Genomic DNA, 18,578 nt, shown 5'->3' on the forward strand with positions numbered 1-18,578 from the left:
AGCGGGGCTATAGAAATAAACACAATCTTTGAAGCCTCAATCAGGTATTCTCAACCTTGGTTTTCTGGTATATTCAAGTTACTAAAATAATGTTTATTACTCTGGCGGAGGTATACTCCTCCGCCAGGATAATAAATGTTAGTTCAGCAAGGGTACCACTACCTCCTCAACAAGGGTTTACTACCTATATAGAAGTTGATAGACCTATGGTAATAAACAGAACATTCGAGAGCTTGATGAGTATTATAACTCTTGACATTGAGTATCCTCATCCTTCAACAATTAACGTTTATTCCCCTGGCGGAGGAGTACCTGTCTGGTCTGAGTCTGGTCTACACGACATCTGGCACAGCGTCGCATGCGATACAACGTCATCCGACTAACATCCCCCAATATTTGGGGCATCCTATAGCAGGGGAGCAAATAGCACGGTCCAGCCACTGAGCGACCACCTAAGGCTGACCCTGGCCACCCTGCGTTGCTGACTAGGCGCACATGGTCTGACCATTCCCGCGCTCTTCGCTGGCTGGCCATACCTAAAAACGGCTGTCGTTTTGAGCTTCTAGAAAAATCGATGTGCGCGAGTACATTGATGGATCACGTACTGGAAGCGACGCCTATAATGTAGAACATAATTGGTATTTGGTGCATGCACTTCATTTGACGACTACTGTAAGGGGACTCTCTGGAAGGTAGAACGATTTATCATCAAATGATCTGTCCCAAAGATCAGAAAGTATTACAATGAAAAGGGTATCTCTTATGTCTATACTAAGCCGTTGAGGCGCCTCCTATCATGCTACGAAAGCAAAAATGTGTCCCACAGCTGATGCATGATCATCAGCCCAATAAGCCACCCTGCCTGGTTATTACAAGTTCCACACTCGCTGCCGCTTGTCCAAAGCTCAAGGGCAAATACTGTTGCCAGATAGATCTCCGATATTCCCATGATAATCGCTCCTGCAGACGCCCACTTGACCTCCTTCCCGGCGCCAATATCTCTGAGCGTGTCCCCGTTGATAGACGCCAAGATCGCAATACACACAGCCAGAACACCAATGCTGACATGGGTCACATACTGATGTTGTACCGAAGCAGCATGGTACCAGACAGCCAGGCAGACAACAAGGACCATTGTTTCAGCTATTCGTAGAGGAGCACGAGAGCTCCTGATATGCGTCGATGCACTGGCCAACGTGCCGGCTTGGTGCTGCTGCTCTGCCTCCCTTTGACTGGGACTCAAGGTAAAGCTCTGGCCAAATAGGTCAGACAGCGTATTGCGGGGATCGGCCTGCTGGGGTTGCGAGAAGAACGATGGTTCCGCAAAGTCAATAGTTTTGCGTGCCTCATCTGCCTTGCCTAAGACCTCCAACTTTTGACCTTGACTCCCCCGGAAATGGGGCGCTGAAGGCCCGGCTGGGCTCGTTCTTATCCGGGGAGCGTTCGGGGGGTTGAAGATGCGTTGTGCCGGGTTCGTTGGCGCCGGGGGCACTTTATACCAAAATTGCCCCTTTTTCGGTTCCGTTGGAGTCTCTCCAAAGCGTTGAGTCTGCCCTTGAGCGGCTCCAAGCGTTTTAAATGCTCGATGGCGGGATTGCGTTGGAGACCAGTCCATCTCTTGATCGTAATGTATTGGATGTGATACTGGTTTCACAGTATCAAGGCTCAAGGAGTCAAAGCTCATTTCGTTGCCAGAAGATCCGATCGCCTGCTTAAACGGGTTGCCAGCTATGGCAGCAGTCGACGGATTGTACGAACTTCGGGGTGGCACGTGGCGATTGTAGTCAGATATGTGTGGCGCACCTGCAGTCGAAATACCAGGTATGGCAATGCCGCCGTTCGATAATGGCTCTTCTAGTATGTCATCGAGAATGTCGGACATACTCTTTTTGCCCACATCTTGGGAGGCTGATGGCCGGACTGCTTGGGGAGATGTCGTATTCGATCGAGCTCCAAATAGGGGTGTCGTATCAGTCTTGATAGAGCGTCTGGCGGTGTTGTATATGAAGGATATAAAAATCACCATGAACGCATGGGCGCCAATCTGCATCATGAAAGGAGGTTCTTGCGATGTTGGGAAGTCGGACATCCTTGATGCCGCAACCTTGAGCAAGACGAGCATTACCTGATAGGTGTACCACTTAGGCAACCCCATCACATGCTTTGTGAAACCTCTGACCATCTGTACAAATCGAGGATTCCACCATGAGCTTGATATACTCGCAGCCACGCTCCAGTATATCAGGGTTGCAGGCGGTGGTAGATGCTCGAAGAAGAGGGCAAAGGCGTTGAGATAGCGACTTATACCCGCGTAATCGTCATGATGGGCTTGATTGCGGAACAGAAAAATCACTGTAGAGGCGTGCCAAGTGAGCTGAAGAATAAGCCCAGCGATCCACAGCCATTTCCCAGCAGCGTCGAATAAGTCAAGCGGTGACCGTGCCGTAACGCTCCTGACCTGCCGACTTCTGTCAATCATGCGACGCAGATGATCCGTCTTCGCAGTATATCCAGCCGCTTGAATACGATCGAGCACCTTCGATTCGCAGTTCGCGCATACTTGCGGGTACCGCTGCTCAAGTCCTCTGCGAAATTTATAGTAGTTTTTCTCCAGCTCTGCATATTCAGGATGGTCGATATCCTCCGGGAAGTATTGAGCTAAAGAAGCAGTAAAAAGGTGCTGGTTCTTTAGGCAAGTCTCGCAAAAGATATCTTGCGACGGTGTCGATGATTTTGGAGACACCGTCCTCGCAACCGCATACTGCGGAGGCTTCGAGTCCGGCGTCGATGTCGCGACTGGCGGATCCGTAATCTCGCCATTCTATTCTTCCTGTCAGTACATCAATAAAACTACAATATGGTACTGGCACTTACCTCGTCTAGATAGTTTGTTGCATCGCAGCTAGGGCACTCAAAGCGCCTCACCCGCCCATCGTATCGAGTGGATGTCCTCTTGCCACAATAGAAGCAAGTCAAGTATTTCGGTCTCCGTAGAGCTGCCATTGCTACGTAGAAAACATTGCAAGCATCCTCTTTACCTCGTCTTAATAAGATGACGATGCTAGTCTTGAAGGAAGTTTGCTGTCTTGATGCACAGACTCTTACCTTTGTTGACTTTGAGAGTTGGTACCTGAAGCTTGGAAATTCTGCCAGGCGGTAGATAGAACACCCTGGTCGGTCGGTCAGGCTTGGCACGTGCGCTGGGATCGACCTGCAAGCGGGTACTTAGCGCCTTTTGTCGGTAAGTTCAGCTGTAGTGACTTAGGTGTCATAGATATCACTGCTTTAACATGTGTTGTTTTCACACTCTTTAACACCTGAATATTATGTCTTTTGCAAAGTAAGAGCTCAGTGAGTGTTCATTTATGGCAGTGACAGCTTCATATTTGGGAAGCTGCTTTCACGACTCTCCTGGCTGATGTTCTCATCTCATCTGGAGGACTCAGTAAGTACATTTCAATATCATCAAAACCACAACTCCAAGGGATATATTTGGAGTCTCATCCGATTCTCACCATCACTTGAAATCTTCAAAAACTCAGCATTCATCCTCACAAATAGTTTTCTATTGAAGTTGGTTAAATTTTCAAAGCCTTTTGCAAATGCACTGCCAGCCATCCAGAGCAATCCAGCAGAGTTATCTAGTTCGGACAGTACCCCTGAAATCACTAGGTCAATCTCATGCTGTCTTTCAGACAGATTGGTTGCTTTGATGGTGGGAACTAAACCTACTTTCACCTACATTAACATTCTTCATTAACTTATCTAGAATTTACTGACACCATCCCAACAGACAGCTGTCTCGACGGCCGACCTTGACACTAGTTGGTGAGGCAGAAGACACCAATGGCCTCGGCTCCTGATGGCTCCCCGGGGCGTGGCCCTCAAGGAATTGTTGAAAATGGCTCTCAGCCCTTGAGCTCCTCGAATTCTCCGCCTGTCAAACTTTCAATCATTTCCAGGTTGATCTCAACAATCGTCCCGAAGTCATACGGAGATCCGAACACCATCGCCGAGATGACTTCCACGATGATCGACCCGTACGGACCGGCTGGCTATTATGCCTTCGCGATCACCTTCGGCTTTTTGGCCTTTGCGATCGTAGGCGCGTGGTCTCTCATCTTCTTCTCGCTTGCGATCAACCTAGCGGGCTACATCGTACTCGGAACCTTTGTTGTGGTCAGCTCTCCTCCCTAGCGTATATCCATTCGCCTCCGCTAACGTAGCTGTTGAAGTATCGTCACTTCCAGGTCAAGAACAAGCATCTGAGCTCGAGGGGCCGAGAGTATATTAGAGCCAGCGAAGAGTGGCCTGGCCCGGACATCACCAAGCTTCCCGCGGCCTACTTTCTCTATGTCTTAGGTTCTGGCGGTCACTCTACGGAGATGGCCTTGATGATCAAGCACAAGTATCGAGGCAACACCAACATGCATCGTCGATATATCATGGGGGCTGGTGACGTTTTCTCTTGGGAGCTCGAGAGAGGCTTGGAGGCTATCATTCATGACGCATATATCATGGACACCGCCGGTACCTACGACAGCCTGAGTGTCACTCGCGCCCGCAGCGTTGGCCAGTCTTACGTCACTTCCGTCTTCACGTCTCTGCTGTGCGCCTTCGAGGTTCTGGTCGCCTTGACCGCAGTTCCCGAGGCGCGCCCCAAGAAGAAGTATGGCAATGCATTTCGATGCCCTCACGTTGTTCTCACCAACGGGCCTGGTACAGGCTTTATCGTCTGCCTTGTCGCTCATGTCCTTAAAATGTTCTATCTGGTGCCTCAGAACCGCCTTAAGCTGGTCTATATCGAATCCTGGGCACGAGTTGAGAATTTGAGCCTCACGGGAAAACTCTTCCACTACACCGGCATAGCAGATCTCTTTCTCGTCCAGTCGGATGAGCTCGCTAAGAAGTTTGGAAAGCCCAATATCGGTCTTGTAGCCGTTCGCGGTCCTCCTGCTGGATTGAACCACGCGCAGATGGATGGTTAGAAGAAGGAAGAGGGATCTAGTCTACAATTCTCTGGGAAGACTTCATCTCAAGGATAGCTCTATTCTCCCGCATACGCTCAATCTCAGGATGGCGTGTCGCACTCTGAACAGGAGTTGCTTCGGATTATGCCTCAGTGGCAGGTAACGGATCATGATTGATGATAGTCATGAATACAGTTCTGATTGATATTACATGTGCTTTGTACAAGTTTGTGCTGTTTCTAGAGACTATTAGTCTGCCCTTCAACCACAGGGTCAGCAGTCTCGGCCTCTGGGGATCCCTCATCTCCGAATGAGGTGTACATTTGGCTACGCTGAGACTCGATCTTCATTGTCTCAGCCGAAGCCCATTTCTTCCACTTCTCGAACTGCTCGTCCTCGAGATCCATTCCCACTTGTAATCTTGACTTGCCGAAGTAAGCTCCAACCATGCGGGCTTCCTCTACGGCTACCCTTCTCTCGATTTCCTCTTCTTGTCTGAGGAGGTAGAATTCTCGCCGTGCCTCGTCGTAGGCTTGCTCCTTGGAGATGTTGGGCACATTGTGCATCATCCAGAGCTGTCGTTGAACAACGCTGTGACAAGATGAGTCTTACAATTCAAAATCCAAACTTTACACAGCTTGTCAACCTACCATTCTCCACTCAGGGGCACACCGGGTTGCCTCAGTCCTTTGCTCCAGTCAAGCCGCCTCCCATCCATACCGTCCATCTCGACAACGACTCGCGGTCGCGCCAGCTCCCATGGATGATCCCGGAAGAATGTCCGCCGTAGCTCGTCCTCTTCGTATGTGATCTGTTGAGGCTTGAATAGGTGCTTCGGCCGTCGCAACTTTGGGTTCGGAGGTTGGTGTTGCTCTGGATATGGGCGTGTGAGGATCTCAGACGGTGGTATTGACTCGATAACCTTCAGCCATACTGGAGGCACCATCTTCTGGCTGTCGACATTGCGAATCGCCAAGGCGGTCTTCGCTGTCTGGTAGACCCTTGCGGATCGTAAGCTACGTGCCATTGGGCACAGATTAGGTCGTTGTGTGGATCAGTGAAGTGACAGCTTCAGCATTGCATTGTGTTGAGAATATGCCTTGGTGTGTTAGCAACTCTCTGCATATATAAGGTTCGGCGTGTATTGTTACGAGCTCTTCGATGGTCTGTTAGGACCAAAATTTAGAGATGGCGGCTAATCAATTATTCCTTCCGGGTTGGTAAGTGCGATAAGCTGGGGCCGCGCGCTGATAAGCGCAAAATATCGAACCGGATTGAACTTGATCCCCGAGCTTCCACTTCGGCATTTGTTACCCCCTTCAAATTCTTAGCAACCATTTACGTTCTGGCCAAAGGCTACGGTGGTAGCAGAGCCAACATGAGCGACAGCTCATGAAAGTCTCCGGCCGAGTTGATGGGTCGATCTGCGGCGCGATCCTTTCTAATCGACTTTTGTTAGGACCAGCCTGCAACATTCAGAGCATCCCTGGTTCGAGGTCTGCAATTCATTCATGCCGCAATGACGTACGTCGGTCAACTACTCGATCTGATGCGCAGAACATATCGCGGCAGCTCTGCAGTCAAGTCTTCTTCGAGAGCAATGTTGGTGGACCCAATCGGAGGGGCAAACCACGACTTATGACCCCTTTGGCAATAACTCGAGAAAGCCATACAGCACTTGCTGTCTCAGAGTCAGAGTCGCCAGTACCACAACCACCCAAGGATTTCTATCAGAACAAACAAGAACTTCTGTCGCTTGTCGACCAGAACTTTGAAGGGTCGGTCGACGAGCACTTCGAGTTCTATCGAGATCCGTACCGCAGTGGCTATGCTCAAGCCGATGGGCCATACTTGACAATATCAAGCAGGAGGGAGGATATCGAGTATCCAGCTTATGAAGATGTTAGGCATGTCAGCCATGACGAACAGCAGATTCTGAAAGATCTCAGGATTGCAGTGTTGCGGCGGCTGCGAAAGCCGTTAAGCATAGACCCCGAAACTATCTATCGGATTTATCTCCGGCTTCCCGAGCCTCGGATGCCGTATCTTCACTTTCGATTACGGCACAACCTACTCCGAGTGCTTGGAACCACAGAAAAGAAGGATTCCAAATCCATGCTTCGATATTTCGCAGTCGTAGCAGATGTCAAAAACAGCGGCTTCCCGCTCACACGCGAAGAATGGAACCAAGCTATAGCTTTTGCCAGCAGATACGTCGGCACTTCCACAGATGTCGAGACTGCATCTGCACTGAACCTTTGGCGGGAGATGGAGCAGGAAGCCGGTGTTAAGGCCGACGGTGTCACTTTCAATATTCTCTTTGATGTGGCATCCAAGGCTGGAAATTTCACGCTGGCTGAGATGCTCTATAAGGAAATGAATGGGCGTGGCATACAGTTTAATCGGTACCACCATGTCAGTCTTATCCATTACTTCGGTCTACGAATGGACGGAGATGGTGTTCGGGCAGCATACAAGGAGATGGTTGAAGCCGGAGAAATGATCGACAGTGTTGTCCTTAATTGTGTCATCGCCAGCCTACTAAGATCTGGAGAAGAAGACGCAGCGGAGCGAATTTATGAGCGCATGAAAGCAGCGCACTCAGAAACATCATCGATACCGGAAAGAAACTATGTGACAGGACGAGTCGTCACCAAAGTCCTGATGATGTTTGCTAAAGTTGGTCGAAGTCACCCTGACATACGGGCCGGCTTACAGGCAGCATCTCCTATCACTCCAGATTTGTCAACCTACCGAGTCTTGGTCAATCACTATGCCACAAAGACCGGCAATCTCACCAAAGTGGCACAGTACTTAGATGAGATGAAATGGTTCAAAGTGCCGCTACATGGTGCTATATTTCTGGCACTCTTCAAAGGCTTCAATATGTATGGGGGCATCGGCTCAGATTGGAACGACAAACGATTAGCAAACGTCTGGCATGCATTTCTACAAGCTCTGGATGCCGGAGCTACAGACCTCCGTATCGACACATGGATGGCAATATGGATATTGAGAGCACATCGCAAATGTTGTTCTGAGGAAACGGTGCTCAAGACCTTTGAGGTTCTTACTTCACAGTGGGATCCTGACCGTGTGGACACTAAATTTATGGACGACTTTCTAAGTGATCTACTGAGTAAAGATAGGTCTATTGTATATTCTGATGAAAAGGCATATTGGAAGCGGAGTAAACGGTCGTCAGGTAATGACTGGTTTTAGAAGTATAGACACCGGGGGAGATGATACCACCTGTATGAAAATAAACATCAAGAATCGATATTTCAGCTTACTCGGGCTGTTTCAGAGGAAATAATGGATTGGCCACGGTTATATCAGATCTGGATGATGAGAGCCTGCATCATTAACAACGTACGCCGTCAAGGTATTCAAGGCTGATATGTGGAGGGTCATCGTCCAGCGAAATGGGTTGAGAACTGCTTCCCAATAGTGTATGTTTTCCTGAATCATTTGAACTCCTGTTGTGGGAGAAGCAAGCGATTGATTCGAAGAGTGGCAATGATCCATCGCGCAAGTGACAAAAGAACCGTGTTGGTAGATGAGGTCTATTGTTGGCTGTACATTTACACTCTGATCTCCTCCCAGTATCTCTCTGCTAATACCATCCCAAAACACTCGTGCCGTCGGTATCGCGTCTAGTTTCGGGGCTTGTAGGTCTGGTAGACTGAAAAAAGGTCAGCAACAGGCGAAAGGAGAAAGTAATACCGCGGTTGCGAGGGAGTGTCACGCACTGGCAATGAGGAAGGGCGCGCTGAAGCCGACAACCATGAAGGACCAGTATCGCACCGCGAAGAACCTGGTCTTGGTGTTGAACGGAAGGTTCGAGTACGGGCCTTCGGGGTAGTGGTAGGGCGACGAGAGCTGGCTGCGCGTGGCATGGAAGCCTCGGCGGGCGGCCACGGCTTGAGTGGTGCGAGGAGTCGCGCGGATGGCTGCACGGGAGAGCATCTGGGACACTCAATTAGCTTTGTGGGAGGTCAATTAAAGATCTCTAACGTGATTCTCACCTTGACGAAGGTTCAGTTAGTCCTCTGGTGCAGCTGTGATGGAGTGGAGATGGTGGTGAAGCTCTATAGCTGTGACGTTTGGAGGTTGCAAAGCTCGATTCCTGAGTGGTGTGACATTCTCTACTGAGCAGTCCGGAACGGGAAAATCTCGGGTCACCGGGAGCCGTCACGAAATCGCACTTCTGGCAGAATGGGCCGCCGTAGCTGACCGCCTATCTTAGACCCCTGTCCCTAAAGCGACGATTTACTTTTTTCTGCCAATCGTGCATCCCGCGTTCGATCTCTCACCCAGCCATACGATTTCGGCCGCCCACTGCAATTCTTGAGAGCTTCAGAGCTCGCAAAAGAACGTCAGATTGGTCGTTGAAGAGATATTATACTTCAACGACCACACCGCAACCCTTCACGCATCTGACAGCATTTTGACGTATCGAGCTAGTCGAGCTCGGTCAATCGACAATATGGACGGCGACTTGTTCGACGTCTTCGACGAACAACCGCAGAAGGCGGGAGCTACCGAAGCGCCAGCGACGAAATCGATCACGAAGAGGGAGAAGAAGGACAAGTCAGATAAGAGCAAGAAGCGAAAGGCTGATGGTCATATGAAGAATGGACAATCTGGAAACGAGGAAGCCGATGTGGACATGGCTGACGGCGAGCCCACTTCACTTGATGGCGAGACACATGACGACGACTCAGATGGAGCCCAGGACAACAAGCGACGCAAGAAGGAAGATGAAGCGGAACCCGTTCTCACAGATACTTTCGAGACAGCAGCATCGAGAGAGGTAGCCGCTGCTGCAGGTTTTGCAGCCGCCCAAGGCAATGAGTCGCTTGTTCTGTCGCACAATATCCAGCATCAGGTCGCATTGCCACCTGACCTCGATTATGAATACGTGCCACTGTCAGAACACAAAGCACCAGAAGAGCCTGCTCGGGTTTACCCGTTTAAGCTCGATCCCTTCCAGGCTCTGTCCGTTGCGTCTATCGAACGAGATGAGAGTGTACTGGTCTCCGCGCACACTAGTGCCGGCAAGACTGTTGTCGCAGAATATGCCATTGCACAATGTTTGAAGAGGAATCAAAGGGTTATTTACACAAGTCCCATCAAGGCCTTGAGTAACCAGAAGTATCGAGATTTCCAAGCTGACTTTGGAGATGTTGGCCTTATGACAGGAGATGTCACGATCAACCCCACGGCCAGCTGTCTTGTGATGACGACGGAAATTCTGAGATCGATGTTGTATCGAGGATCCGAGATCATGCGAGAGGTCGCGTGGGTTGTATTTGACGAAATCCATTATCTGCGAGACAAGTCACGAGGTGTGGTCTGGGAAGAGACAATTATTTTGCTCCCTGACAAAGTCAGATATGTTTTCCTGTCAGCTACCATCCCCAACGCTTTCCAGTTCGCGGAATGGATAGCGAAGATACACCGACAGGCATGTCACGTTGTTTACACAGACTTCAGACCGACACCTTTGCAAAACTACTTCTTCCCTGCAGGTGGAGAGGGCATCTTCCTGATTGTCGATGAAAAGGGTGTCTTCAAGGAGAAAAACTTCAATACAGCCATGGCTCTGATCGAGCAGAAGAAAGGGGCAGACCCATCTGATCCCATGGCTCGTCAGAAGGGCAAGGGCAAGAACAAAAAGACCAATAAGGGGGGCTCTTCCGACTCAGGTTCTGACATCTATAAGATCATCAAGATGATCATGAAGAGGTCGTTTCACCCAGTCATCGTCTTCAATTTCAGCAAGAGAGATTGTGAGATGATGGCGTTGAAGATCTCTCAGATGACTTTCAACAACGACTCCGAAAAACAGCTGGTGCGTGAGGTATTCAGCAGCGCCATCAATCAGCTGTCCGAGGAGGATCGTGACTTACCTCAAATACAACATATTCTTCCTCTCTTGGAGCGAGGAATTGGCGTGCATCATTCAGGATTGTTGCCTATCTTGAAGGAAACGATTGAAATTCTTTTCCAAGAGGGTCTGATCAAGGTTCTATTCGCAACTGAGACGTTCTCAATCGGCTTGAACATGCCTGCAAGAACTGTTGTGTTCACCCAAGTGACGAAGTGGGATGGCGTACAACGTCGGCCCCTTACGACTGGCGAATACATTCAGATGTCAGGACGAGCTGGACGTAGAGGTCTTGATGACCGAGGTATTGTTATCATGATGGTTGATGATAAGCTTGAGCCAGAGACCGCCAAGTCCATCGTTGCTGGTGCCCAGGACAAGCTGAACTCGGCTTTTTACCTGGGCTACAATATGGTGCTGAATCTTCAGCGTATCGAGACTATATCCCCCGAATTCATGCTAGAGCGCTGCTTTTACCAGTTCCAAAATGCGGCCAGTGTTCCTGAATTAGAGAAGGAGTTAATTGCACTCCAACAAGAGCGCGATAACATGGTCATCGCGGACGAGAGCACAGTCAAGGAGTACTATGGACTTCGACAACAGCTGGAAAGCTACACAAAAGATATGGTGTCCGTGATCCAGCACCCGAATTACTGTCTCGAGTTTCTGCAGCCCGGTCGCTTGGTTCATATCAAAACGCCGACGGGCGAGGATTATGATTGGGGCGTCATTCTGAACTTCACACCGCGACGATCCCCCAAGGCTGGTGAACCAGAATACCCTCCACAGGAGCAATATTTTGTGGACGTCCTGCTAAGGCTTGATGGGGACAGTGATGATGTCGTCCGGGTTCATCCACCTGGAGTCATGCCACAGGGCATTCGTCCTTACCTCAAGAGCTCTTCTGATCATGGCAGATATCAGGTCGTGCCTTGTCTGCTAAATTGCGTGGTAGCCTTCAGCCAGATTCGCGTCTTCATGAAAGGCGATCTGAAGACATCTCAGGAGATGGCACAGTGTGGCAAGCATTTGGAGGAGGTTCACAGGCGCTTCCCTGATGGCATCCCAATTCTTGATCCTATTGAGAATATGGACATTCGTGACGATTCATTCAAGCAGCTCATGCGCAAAATCGAGGTGCTCGAGTCTCGTCTGTTGTCAAACCCGTTGCACGGTTCACCGCTACTGCAAGAGCTTTGGGAACAATACGCCACGAAGGTAAAGTTGAACGAAAAGATCAAGGAGAAGAAGAAGGCGATCGCAAAGGCCCACAGCATTGCCCAGTTGGATGAGCTGAAATCTCGCAAGCGTGTGCTACGTCGCTTGGGCTTCATCAACGAGGCAGAAGTTGTGCAAATGAAAGCTCGTGTTGCTTGCGAGATTTCTTCTACAGAAGGCCACGAGCTGCTTTTGTCGGAGTTGCTTTTCAACCGCTTCTTCAACGAGCTCACCCCTGAATTGTGCGCGTCTGTTCTCAGCGTATTCATCTTCGACGAGAAGGTAGAAACACAAGATTTAAAGGAGGAGCTAGCTAAGCCGTTTCGGGAGATCCAGCAGCAAGCAAGAGTCATTGCCAAGGTTAGTCAGGAGAGCAAGCTAGATGTCAACGAGGATGAGTATGTGCAGAGCTTGAAATGGCAACTTATGGAGACGGTCTACCAATGGGCCCAAGGCCGCCCATTTGCTGAGATTTGGTATGTGTTCTCGCCCATCACTGACTATACCATGAGCATATACTAACTATGATGACAGCAAAATGACCAATGCCTATGAGGGATCCCTAATTCGACTCTTCCGACGACTGGAGGAACTGCTCCGTCAAATGGCACAAGCTGGAAAAGTCATGGGCAGCGAGGAGCTGACCAAGAAGTTCGAGACGAGTCTACAGAAGATTAAGCGAGACATTGTTGCCGCTCAGAGTCTGTATCTGTAAGACGAAGGTTCTTCTTGCACGACATCGTCGTCTCGCCGTTCAGAGCGACGAATTCATAGATATCTTGATGGCTACTGCTCCATTGCATTCATAAAGGCGTTTAGGTCGGAAAATACCAGGCTTGCCAAGGCATGAACTTTCTGCCTGAGGGCATTGTACCTTATTTTGTCAGACAAATATAGGTTTAATGAGAGAATGGAACGTGATTGAAGCCACTTCTGCATAACTGAAATTGGTATCTTTGGCTTGCAAACGAGACCGGTCCCGAGTTGTGTCCTCCATTCCTAGTCCAATGTAAAGACTTGTCCAAAACCTTACAACTGCGTAAACCTATCGCTCGGGGCCAGAGATTGCTCTTATAATCCCTATAGTGAGGCTCAAGATGAATCCAAAGCCTACAAATATGCGCATCCTCTTTGACAGCCGAGCCTCTCCACGAATCAACCATCCAATGCTTCCTAGAGGCCACACAAAACCAATCATCATCCCTCTGAGTAGGACGTCTAATAGACCATTCATGCCGAACTCTTCTCCTCCTTCGGCCGCACCAACCCCATCGAGGTCGCCGCCGGCTCCGCCCACACCTCCTGTGCCGGAATTGTTGTTGTCGATCCATGCATCCTCCATCGACCGTAGACTGTCCGGGGAGGGCATTGTATCTGGCGTATGCCTAGCTGCCTGGATTGAGCGGAACTGCAACCTCAGCTGGTTCACCTCTGCGGGTGTGAATCCCGCACTTAGCAGGCGATCAAATCCCCGAGGACCTCGGCCTGCCGTATTGGGCCGGCCACCACCCTGTACATCGCTGCCGTCACCGCCCGGGTGTACGTGCGGGATCGGAGTCGCCGATCCGCTGGAGACCGATTCTGGGACCGGGGCTTTTGCCGCCTCGGCCTCGGTCGCGAGCTCCTCATCCGTCAGCGAGTCGCCGATGCTGCAATTGACGTAGACGCGCTGTGCGGCGGCGTCCCTGCCCTCGACAGCCTTGCCCTTGCCCTTGGGGTCATACTCGTCCGTTCGAGGCGGGGGCGGAGGCGCCTTCAAGACAGAGCCTAGGACAGCAGTGTCTGGCAAGATCTTGCCGCCGTGGATGAAGCGCAGACGACGCTGGGAGTTGGGCTCGGTCAGGCGAGTGCGGATCAGGTGCTTGAGTGCGATGACCGTGGTCTGCGACGGCCTTGGGATGTCGAGGAGGAGATCGGGAATGGAGGTGGAGAAGCGCACGGTAAGTAGCAGAGGAGTCTGCCATGCGATACCATTATTGTTGGCCCGCGGTGCTGGCGATGCTGGTGCTTTGGGAGGCAGAGCTGTCGGCCGGCTGCCCCGTGTGGGCTCATCGCGGCCGCTGCTACTCATCTTGCGGGTCTAATTGTTACTCTCGGCGTAATGGCCGTCATATTTGGTGTCGACTACTCCGAGAGGCCGTCATGGGTTTCGGCGGTGAAAATTGGGCAGGCACCAGCTAAGAGAGCTGAGTCTAGGTAACTAATCTGATGCCGAAGCTTTGATATGGTGATGTCGGTGGGAGCTGGCCCTCACCACATGCATATCACTGATAAGATAGCGCCACGACCGCCACATCGATAAGCTTCGTTCCTTCCTACCTACGGAACATTGATTCTCCCCCCTTTAAATTGCCATGACATTGAACGACAACCTTGTGACATCGAACTTTCTGCGATATAAGAGGAATAACCTAAGCTGCATCGATACAACATGCCATGTTTTTTGCCTTTTGCAGGCAAACATGACTCGTCGGTCAATACGCATCTTGCGTGCAGGATCGAAAGAGGCCGCTGCAGCCCTCGTACTGACCCGGGTACTTGCGTGGCTGATAGCCTATGCAACGCTGTCCTGAACCAACATTCATACGGCTGAAACTATTTGCATGCTTGTACAGCTCTTGAGATCAACTCAAGAACCTCGGCCAAAGTGAAAATTGTTACAATGTTGTTCCAAATAGGCTATTATAATTGCCCCTGCTAAAGTTATTCACCAGGATTTGGATTAGCAAAGCCAATGAAATTATGTAACTGCAATAAGTTGCAGAACTTTGGCAGGGCTCAGATATTAGTCTGTTCCGCTTCTACCTGAGACTAGGTTACGCTTCCTTACTTCCATACGAATGGCCGTGAAACTCGGGCATCAAGCTAGTCTCGCCATGACACGGAGGAAGCAGATGCTTGAGATCGACATCCCACATGGACGAAGTTTGACTGATGTCATCTGCAAAGTAACCCTGTCTTGCCTAGTGAAGCTATACTCGTTGCGCCTGAGCCAGGGACTTTGCCTTTCAAGGCAAGGATGGATGCCGAGAATTGCCCATATGGTAAGAATGCTCTGGAATCAACTCCGCCGTTACTGGCCAGGCTGACATGGCGTGGATAACATGCTATCTGATCCGCGTGAGGGTATATAAGGATGGCTGAACTGCTAGATTTAGCTTGTGATCAAGCAACGAAGGCAACCTCAACTGCTTGCAAAGATGGAAGCATCCACTGAAACAAACAGCATCACCGAGAGCCGCTATGTCGGGACTCAAAAAACTTCCATGCAGGAGGATGAAGTAAAAGCCAGAGGCAAGTCTACTTACTCTCTCAAGTTGTGTGGTTATTAAATTGTATCAGTGTATCTGCTCGATAGTGCTGCCAAGGTAAGCTTAAAGCAACATCGGGGTGTTCACTTCTGGTCTCTAACCTTTTGATAGAGCGAGAGGATTAGACTAAGTATGTAGGCTTCAAATTATTGATGACCAAATCTGACGAGTGACAAGGTATGCAAAACGAAGCCCTCAAGGTGCTTCGTGGTGGCAAGCTTCTCCTCTGTCCGCAGGACAAAGAGCCAGAACATGTACTTGATATTGCAACTGGAACAGGTGAGCTCACAATATTCTATTAATGTCGTTTATCAAAAGCTGATGTTGTTAGCGAACTGGGCGTTTGACTATCGTATGTTACAGAATTCATATATTACTAAACATGTCTGATATCGTCGTAGTGGAAGAGCATCCAAAGACAGTTGTTACTGGCATTGACATAATAGACGCGTTGTATTCCAGGTAAGAGATCTTGATCCTCATAGTATATCATCAGACTGCTTACTTCAAAAAGGCCCCCACCGAACTTCCACCTTCAGATCATGGATATGCAGAATGACTGGCAGTTTGATCAGCCCTTTGACTTGATACACGCTGGACTTATCTTCACTTTGCAAATAGATTGGCGTCGTCTCATGCATCAAGCGTATGCTAATCTCCGACCAGGTGGCTGGCTTGAATTTCAGGAGTATGGGCTTCCTATCCGCGTTGCAGAAGGGACCGACCCAGAGTCAGCTTCGGCTCTCTGGGCTGATGCCTTCCCGAGAGCACTCAATGGTATCGGTCACAATTGGGAACATGCCAGGAAATTCGACGAATACATGACTGAAGCTGGCTTTGTTGACGTGCGTGTGGAATCCTTTAGGGTGTGTTACGGAGACTGGTCGGAGAACCCCAGAGAAAGGGCTTCAGGGATACTCTATGACAATGAAGTCAACACTCGCATGAGCACGCTGTTTGGATCTATTCTTATCAAGGGCTTGGGGTGGGCACCTGCCGTTGCTCATGCAATATGGAATGAGCGACATCAGGAGGCTCTAGAAGGCAAGGCCAAGATATGGCACGATCACATTGTCATCTATGGAAGGAAGCCAGAGTAGGGCTTTCAGAAGTATTCTGTCTTGTTGGGACTCCGAGGATTGCTGAACCTGCAACCGCAGACATGCTCCATGAGCTTTCTTCGTAGTGCTCGTCCTGTAGCATATAATAGATATTTGAACCTCTTCCACAAACATCTGCAATGCCTCAGAACAAAACCTCTGAGCATCTGATCCAGAAAAGCAAAGAAATCATATTTAGGTAAAGCAAAACAAATTGGCCAGCATATTTGGCTTGTTCTTGCGTCGGATTTCTGCCATTTTGCGCTCCCGCTGGACCTTGGCTTCAACTGCAAGGCGCATTGCATCCTGGAAGAATTCGGTCACACCCTCGCCGGTCTTTGCAGAGCACTCGAAGTAGGCAATTGCGTTGATATCACGAGCTGCCAATTCACCCTGATCACAGTCAGACGAATGCTTTATTTAGTAGCTATTCAAAGGCTTCTTAACATACCTGACCCTGTGTCACAGCAACAGGTTCATTCAGGAAGCGGAGTCGTAGAGTTGGACAGAAAGGTCGAAGATCTTTCTTTAGGCCAACAAGGACAATTGGCACACTCTCACACATTCCCCGAACATGCCCTTGCCACTGTGAAACTAAGTTAATATCTGATGAACATGAATAAAATGGACTGTGTCATACCTTGTCAATAACCGTGGCCAAGTGGTTTTCATTGTCGATACTGAAGCAGATGAAAACAAGGTCAAAGTAGGTCATTCCCAGAGGATCAGACTGTCTTGGCTCAAGCTGTGCAGGGACATCCTACATCTCTGCAGTCGCCTTGAAGTTGTCGACATGAACACTCGTAGCCTCCATTGCAAAGACAGTCGGATGATAGTCCTGTGAGTAAGATATCAGCCGATGACAAAGGTATGGAAGCTGATGCCAGGTTCATACAAAGAGGAAAAGGCCTTTCATGAAGCGGCTAATTAAGGTCAGCAGCATTCTGATCTAGAGCACAGCATGATGTTGCTTACTATAACAAAGAGGTTTTGCCAGCTTGCTTGTCCCCTACAAAAGCAAATCGAAAATTGTAGTGTGGAACTTCAGGAGACTGATTCGCAGCACCAGCCGCTGTTATTGGACCAACAGGCTCATCACGGTTCAGGAGAGCCGAGGGAGTGATTCTGCCAAGGAGCTGCTTTCCAACCCCTTCTACATCCCTGAAATTGAAGATGTTCGAAGTAGTGCTTCTTGCCGCTGCATACTGAGAGCCAGCAGGTTCTACTCTAGAATGGCGGCGTCGTCTAAAAGAGCCAAGGGCTTCTTTGACACGCTTAGGAGTTGGACTTGCAGCTGCAGAATCCTGTGTTTGCAGTCAGTCTGGGTTTACATTTATATAACTGCTCAAAAAGCAATAGTTACGTCAGGGAAAATGGACTTACCTCATCAAGTCCATGCTTTCTGCGCTGGCTCAAGGCTGTCTTTGGCCTGCTCTGAAAAGCACTGGGAAAGATGATGGACTGTCGAGCGGGCCAGTTTGGACGAGGGATATTGTGCGATGGTGACTTGGAATCCTGGATCAGCGCGCCTGCCTGATTTTTGAACTGGATCACTGAGAGGGCTGGGGGAGCTTTCATGAACTCGAGATACTCCACGTCGGTGACCAGCTTGGAGTCTCTGATAGGATGGAAGGGATGAGGGGTTCTAACGCGAAGCTCTGGACGGGTCGGTAGGACTGGAGGATAGGAGAGAGCGTTGAAGTTCTCGTGAAAATTCGATCCAGGGAGATCCTCAAGCCATTCCGCGAAGCGATGGTTCCACTGAACATGCCCTTGTTGGTTGCGCCGAATGCCATATAGCCTGTGATCCCTCATGCCACCCGAATTGTGAGCGGACACATGCTCATGAGAGCAATCATTGTCGGAGTTCCGAGTCCTCATGATTGCTAATGGTTCCTTAGATGAGCTTGAAAAGAGGGAGAGGGAAGATTGCCGTGGTGTTTATTTTGGAAAGAAGAGGTAGCGCGACCATGAGTAATCTCGGACTGGGGTTTTGGTTTTACAAATATTAAGCTACAGCACATGGCCTTTTTCTTCTTGGTGAGAGGACGAATAACCTGACAGCGGCTTGTCTAACTAGGCAATA

The 18,578-nt window shown here is 49.7% G+C and overlaps 4 protein-coding genes across 4 annotated transcripts; 2 read left to right on the plus strand and 2 right to left on the minus strand.

Annotated features, from left to right (window-relative positions):
• Nucleotides 1-4,029: 4,029 nt before the first annotated feature.
• On the plus strand, nucleotides 4,030-4,988 carry UCRPA7_878 (putative glycosyltransferase family protein; the record flags this gene model as incomplete). The annotated part of the gene is made up of 2 exons (XM_007913469.1): nucleotides 4,030-4,179; nucleotides 4,236-4,988. 2 exons carry the CDS (start codon nucleotides 4,030-4,032, stop codon nucleotides 4,986-4,988), a joined length of 903 nt encoding a protein of 300 aa, XP_007911660.1.
• A 221-nt stretch (nucleotides 4,989-5,209) lies between these two features.
• On the minus strand, nucleotides 5,210-5,997 carry UCRPA7_879 (putative 37s ribosomal protein rsm25 protein; the record flags this gene model as incomplete). Its single annotated transcript, XM_007913470.1, has 2 exons — nucleotides 5,210-5,561; nucleotides 5,621-5,997. The coding sequence occupies 2 exons, from the start codon at nucleotides 5,995-5,997 to the stop codon at nucleotides 5,210-5,212; spliced, it is 729 nt and encodes a 242-aa protein (XP_007911661.1).
• Nucleotides 5,998-9,459: 3,462 nt separating this feature from the next.
• UCRPA7_880 (putative atp-dependent rna helicase dob1 protein) lies at nucleotides 9,460-12,796 on the plus strand (the record flags this gene model as incomplete). Its single annotated transcript, XM_007913471.1, has 2 exons — nucleotides 9,460-12,557; nucleotides 12,616-12,796. The coding sequence occupies 2 exons, from the start codon at nucleotides 9,460-9,462 to the stop codon at nucleotides 12,794-12,796; spliced, it is 3,279 nt and encodes a 1,092-aa protein (XP_007911662.1).
• Nucleotides 12,797-13,126: 330 nt separating this feature from the next.
• On the minus strand, nucleotides 13,127-14,152 carry UCRPA7_881 (putative conserved membrane protein; the record flags this gene model as incomplete). The annotated part of the gene is made up of 1 exon (XM_007913472.1): nucleotides 13,127-14,152. The coding sequence occupies one exon, from the start codon at nucleotides 14,150-14,152 to the stop codon at nucleotides 13,127-13,129; it is 1,026 nt and encodes a 341-aa protein (XP_007911663.1).
• Between the last annotated feature and the right edge of the window lie 4,426 nt (nucleotides 14,153-18,578).

This window comes from Phaeoacremonium minimum (genome assembly GCF_000392275.1).
Source record: "Phaeoacremonium minimum UCRPA7 unplaced genomic scaffold PA7_03_scaffold_44, whole genome shotgun sequence".
Taxonomy (NCBI): Eukaryota; Fungi; Ascomycota; class Sordariomycetes; order Togniniales; family Togniniaceae; genus Phaeoacremonium; species Phaeoacremonium minimum.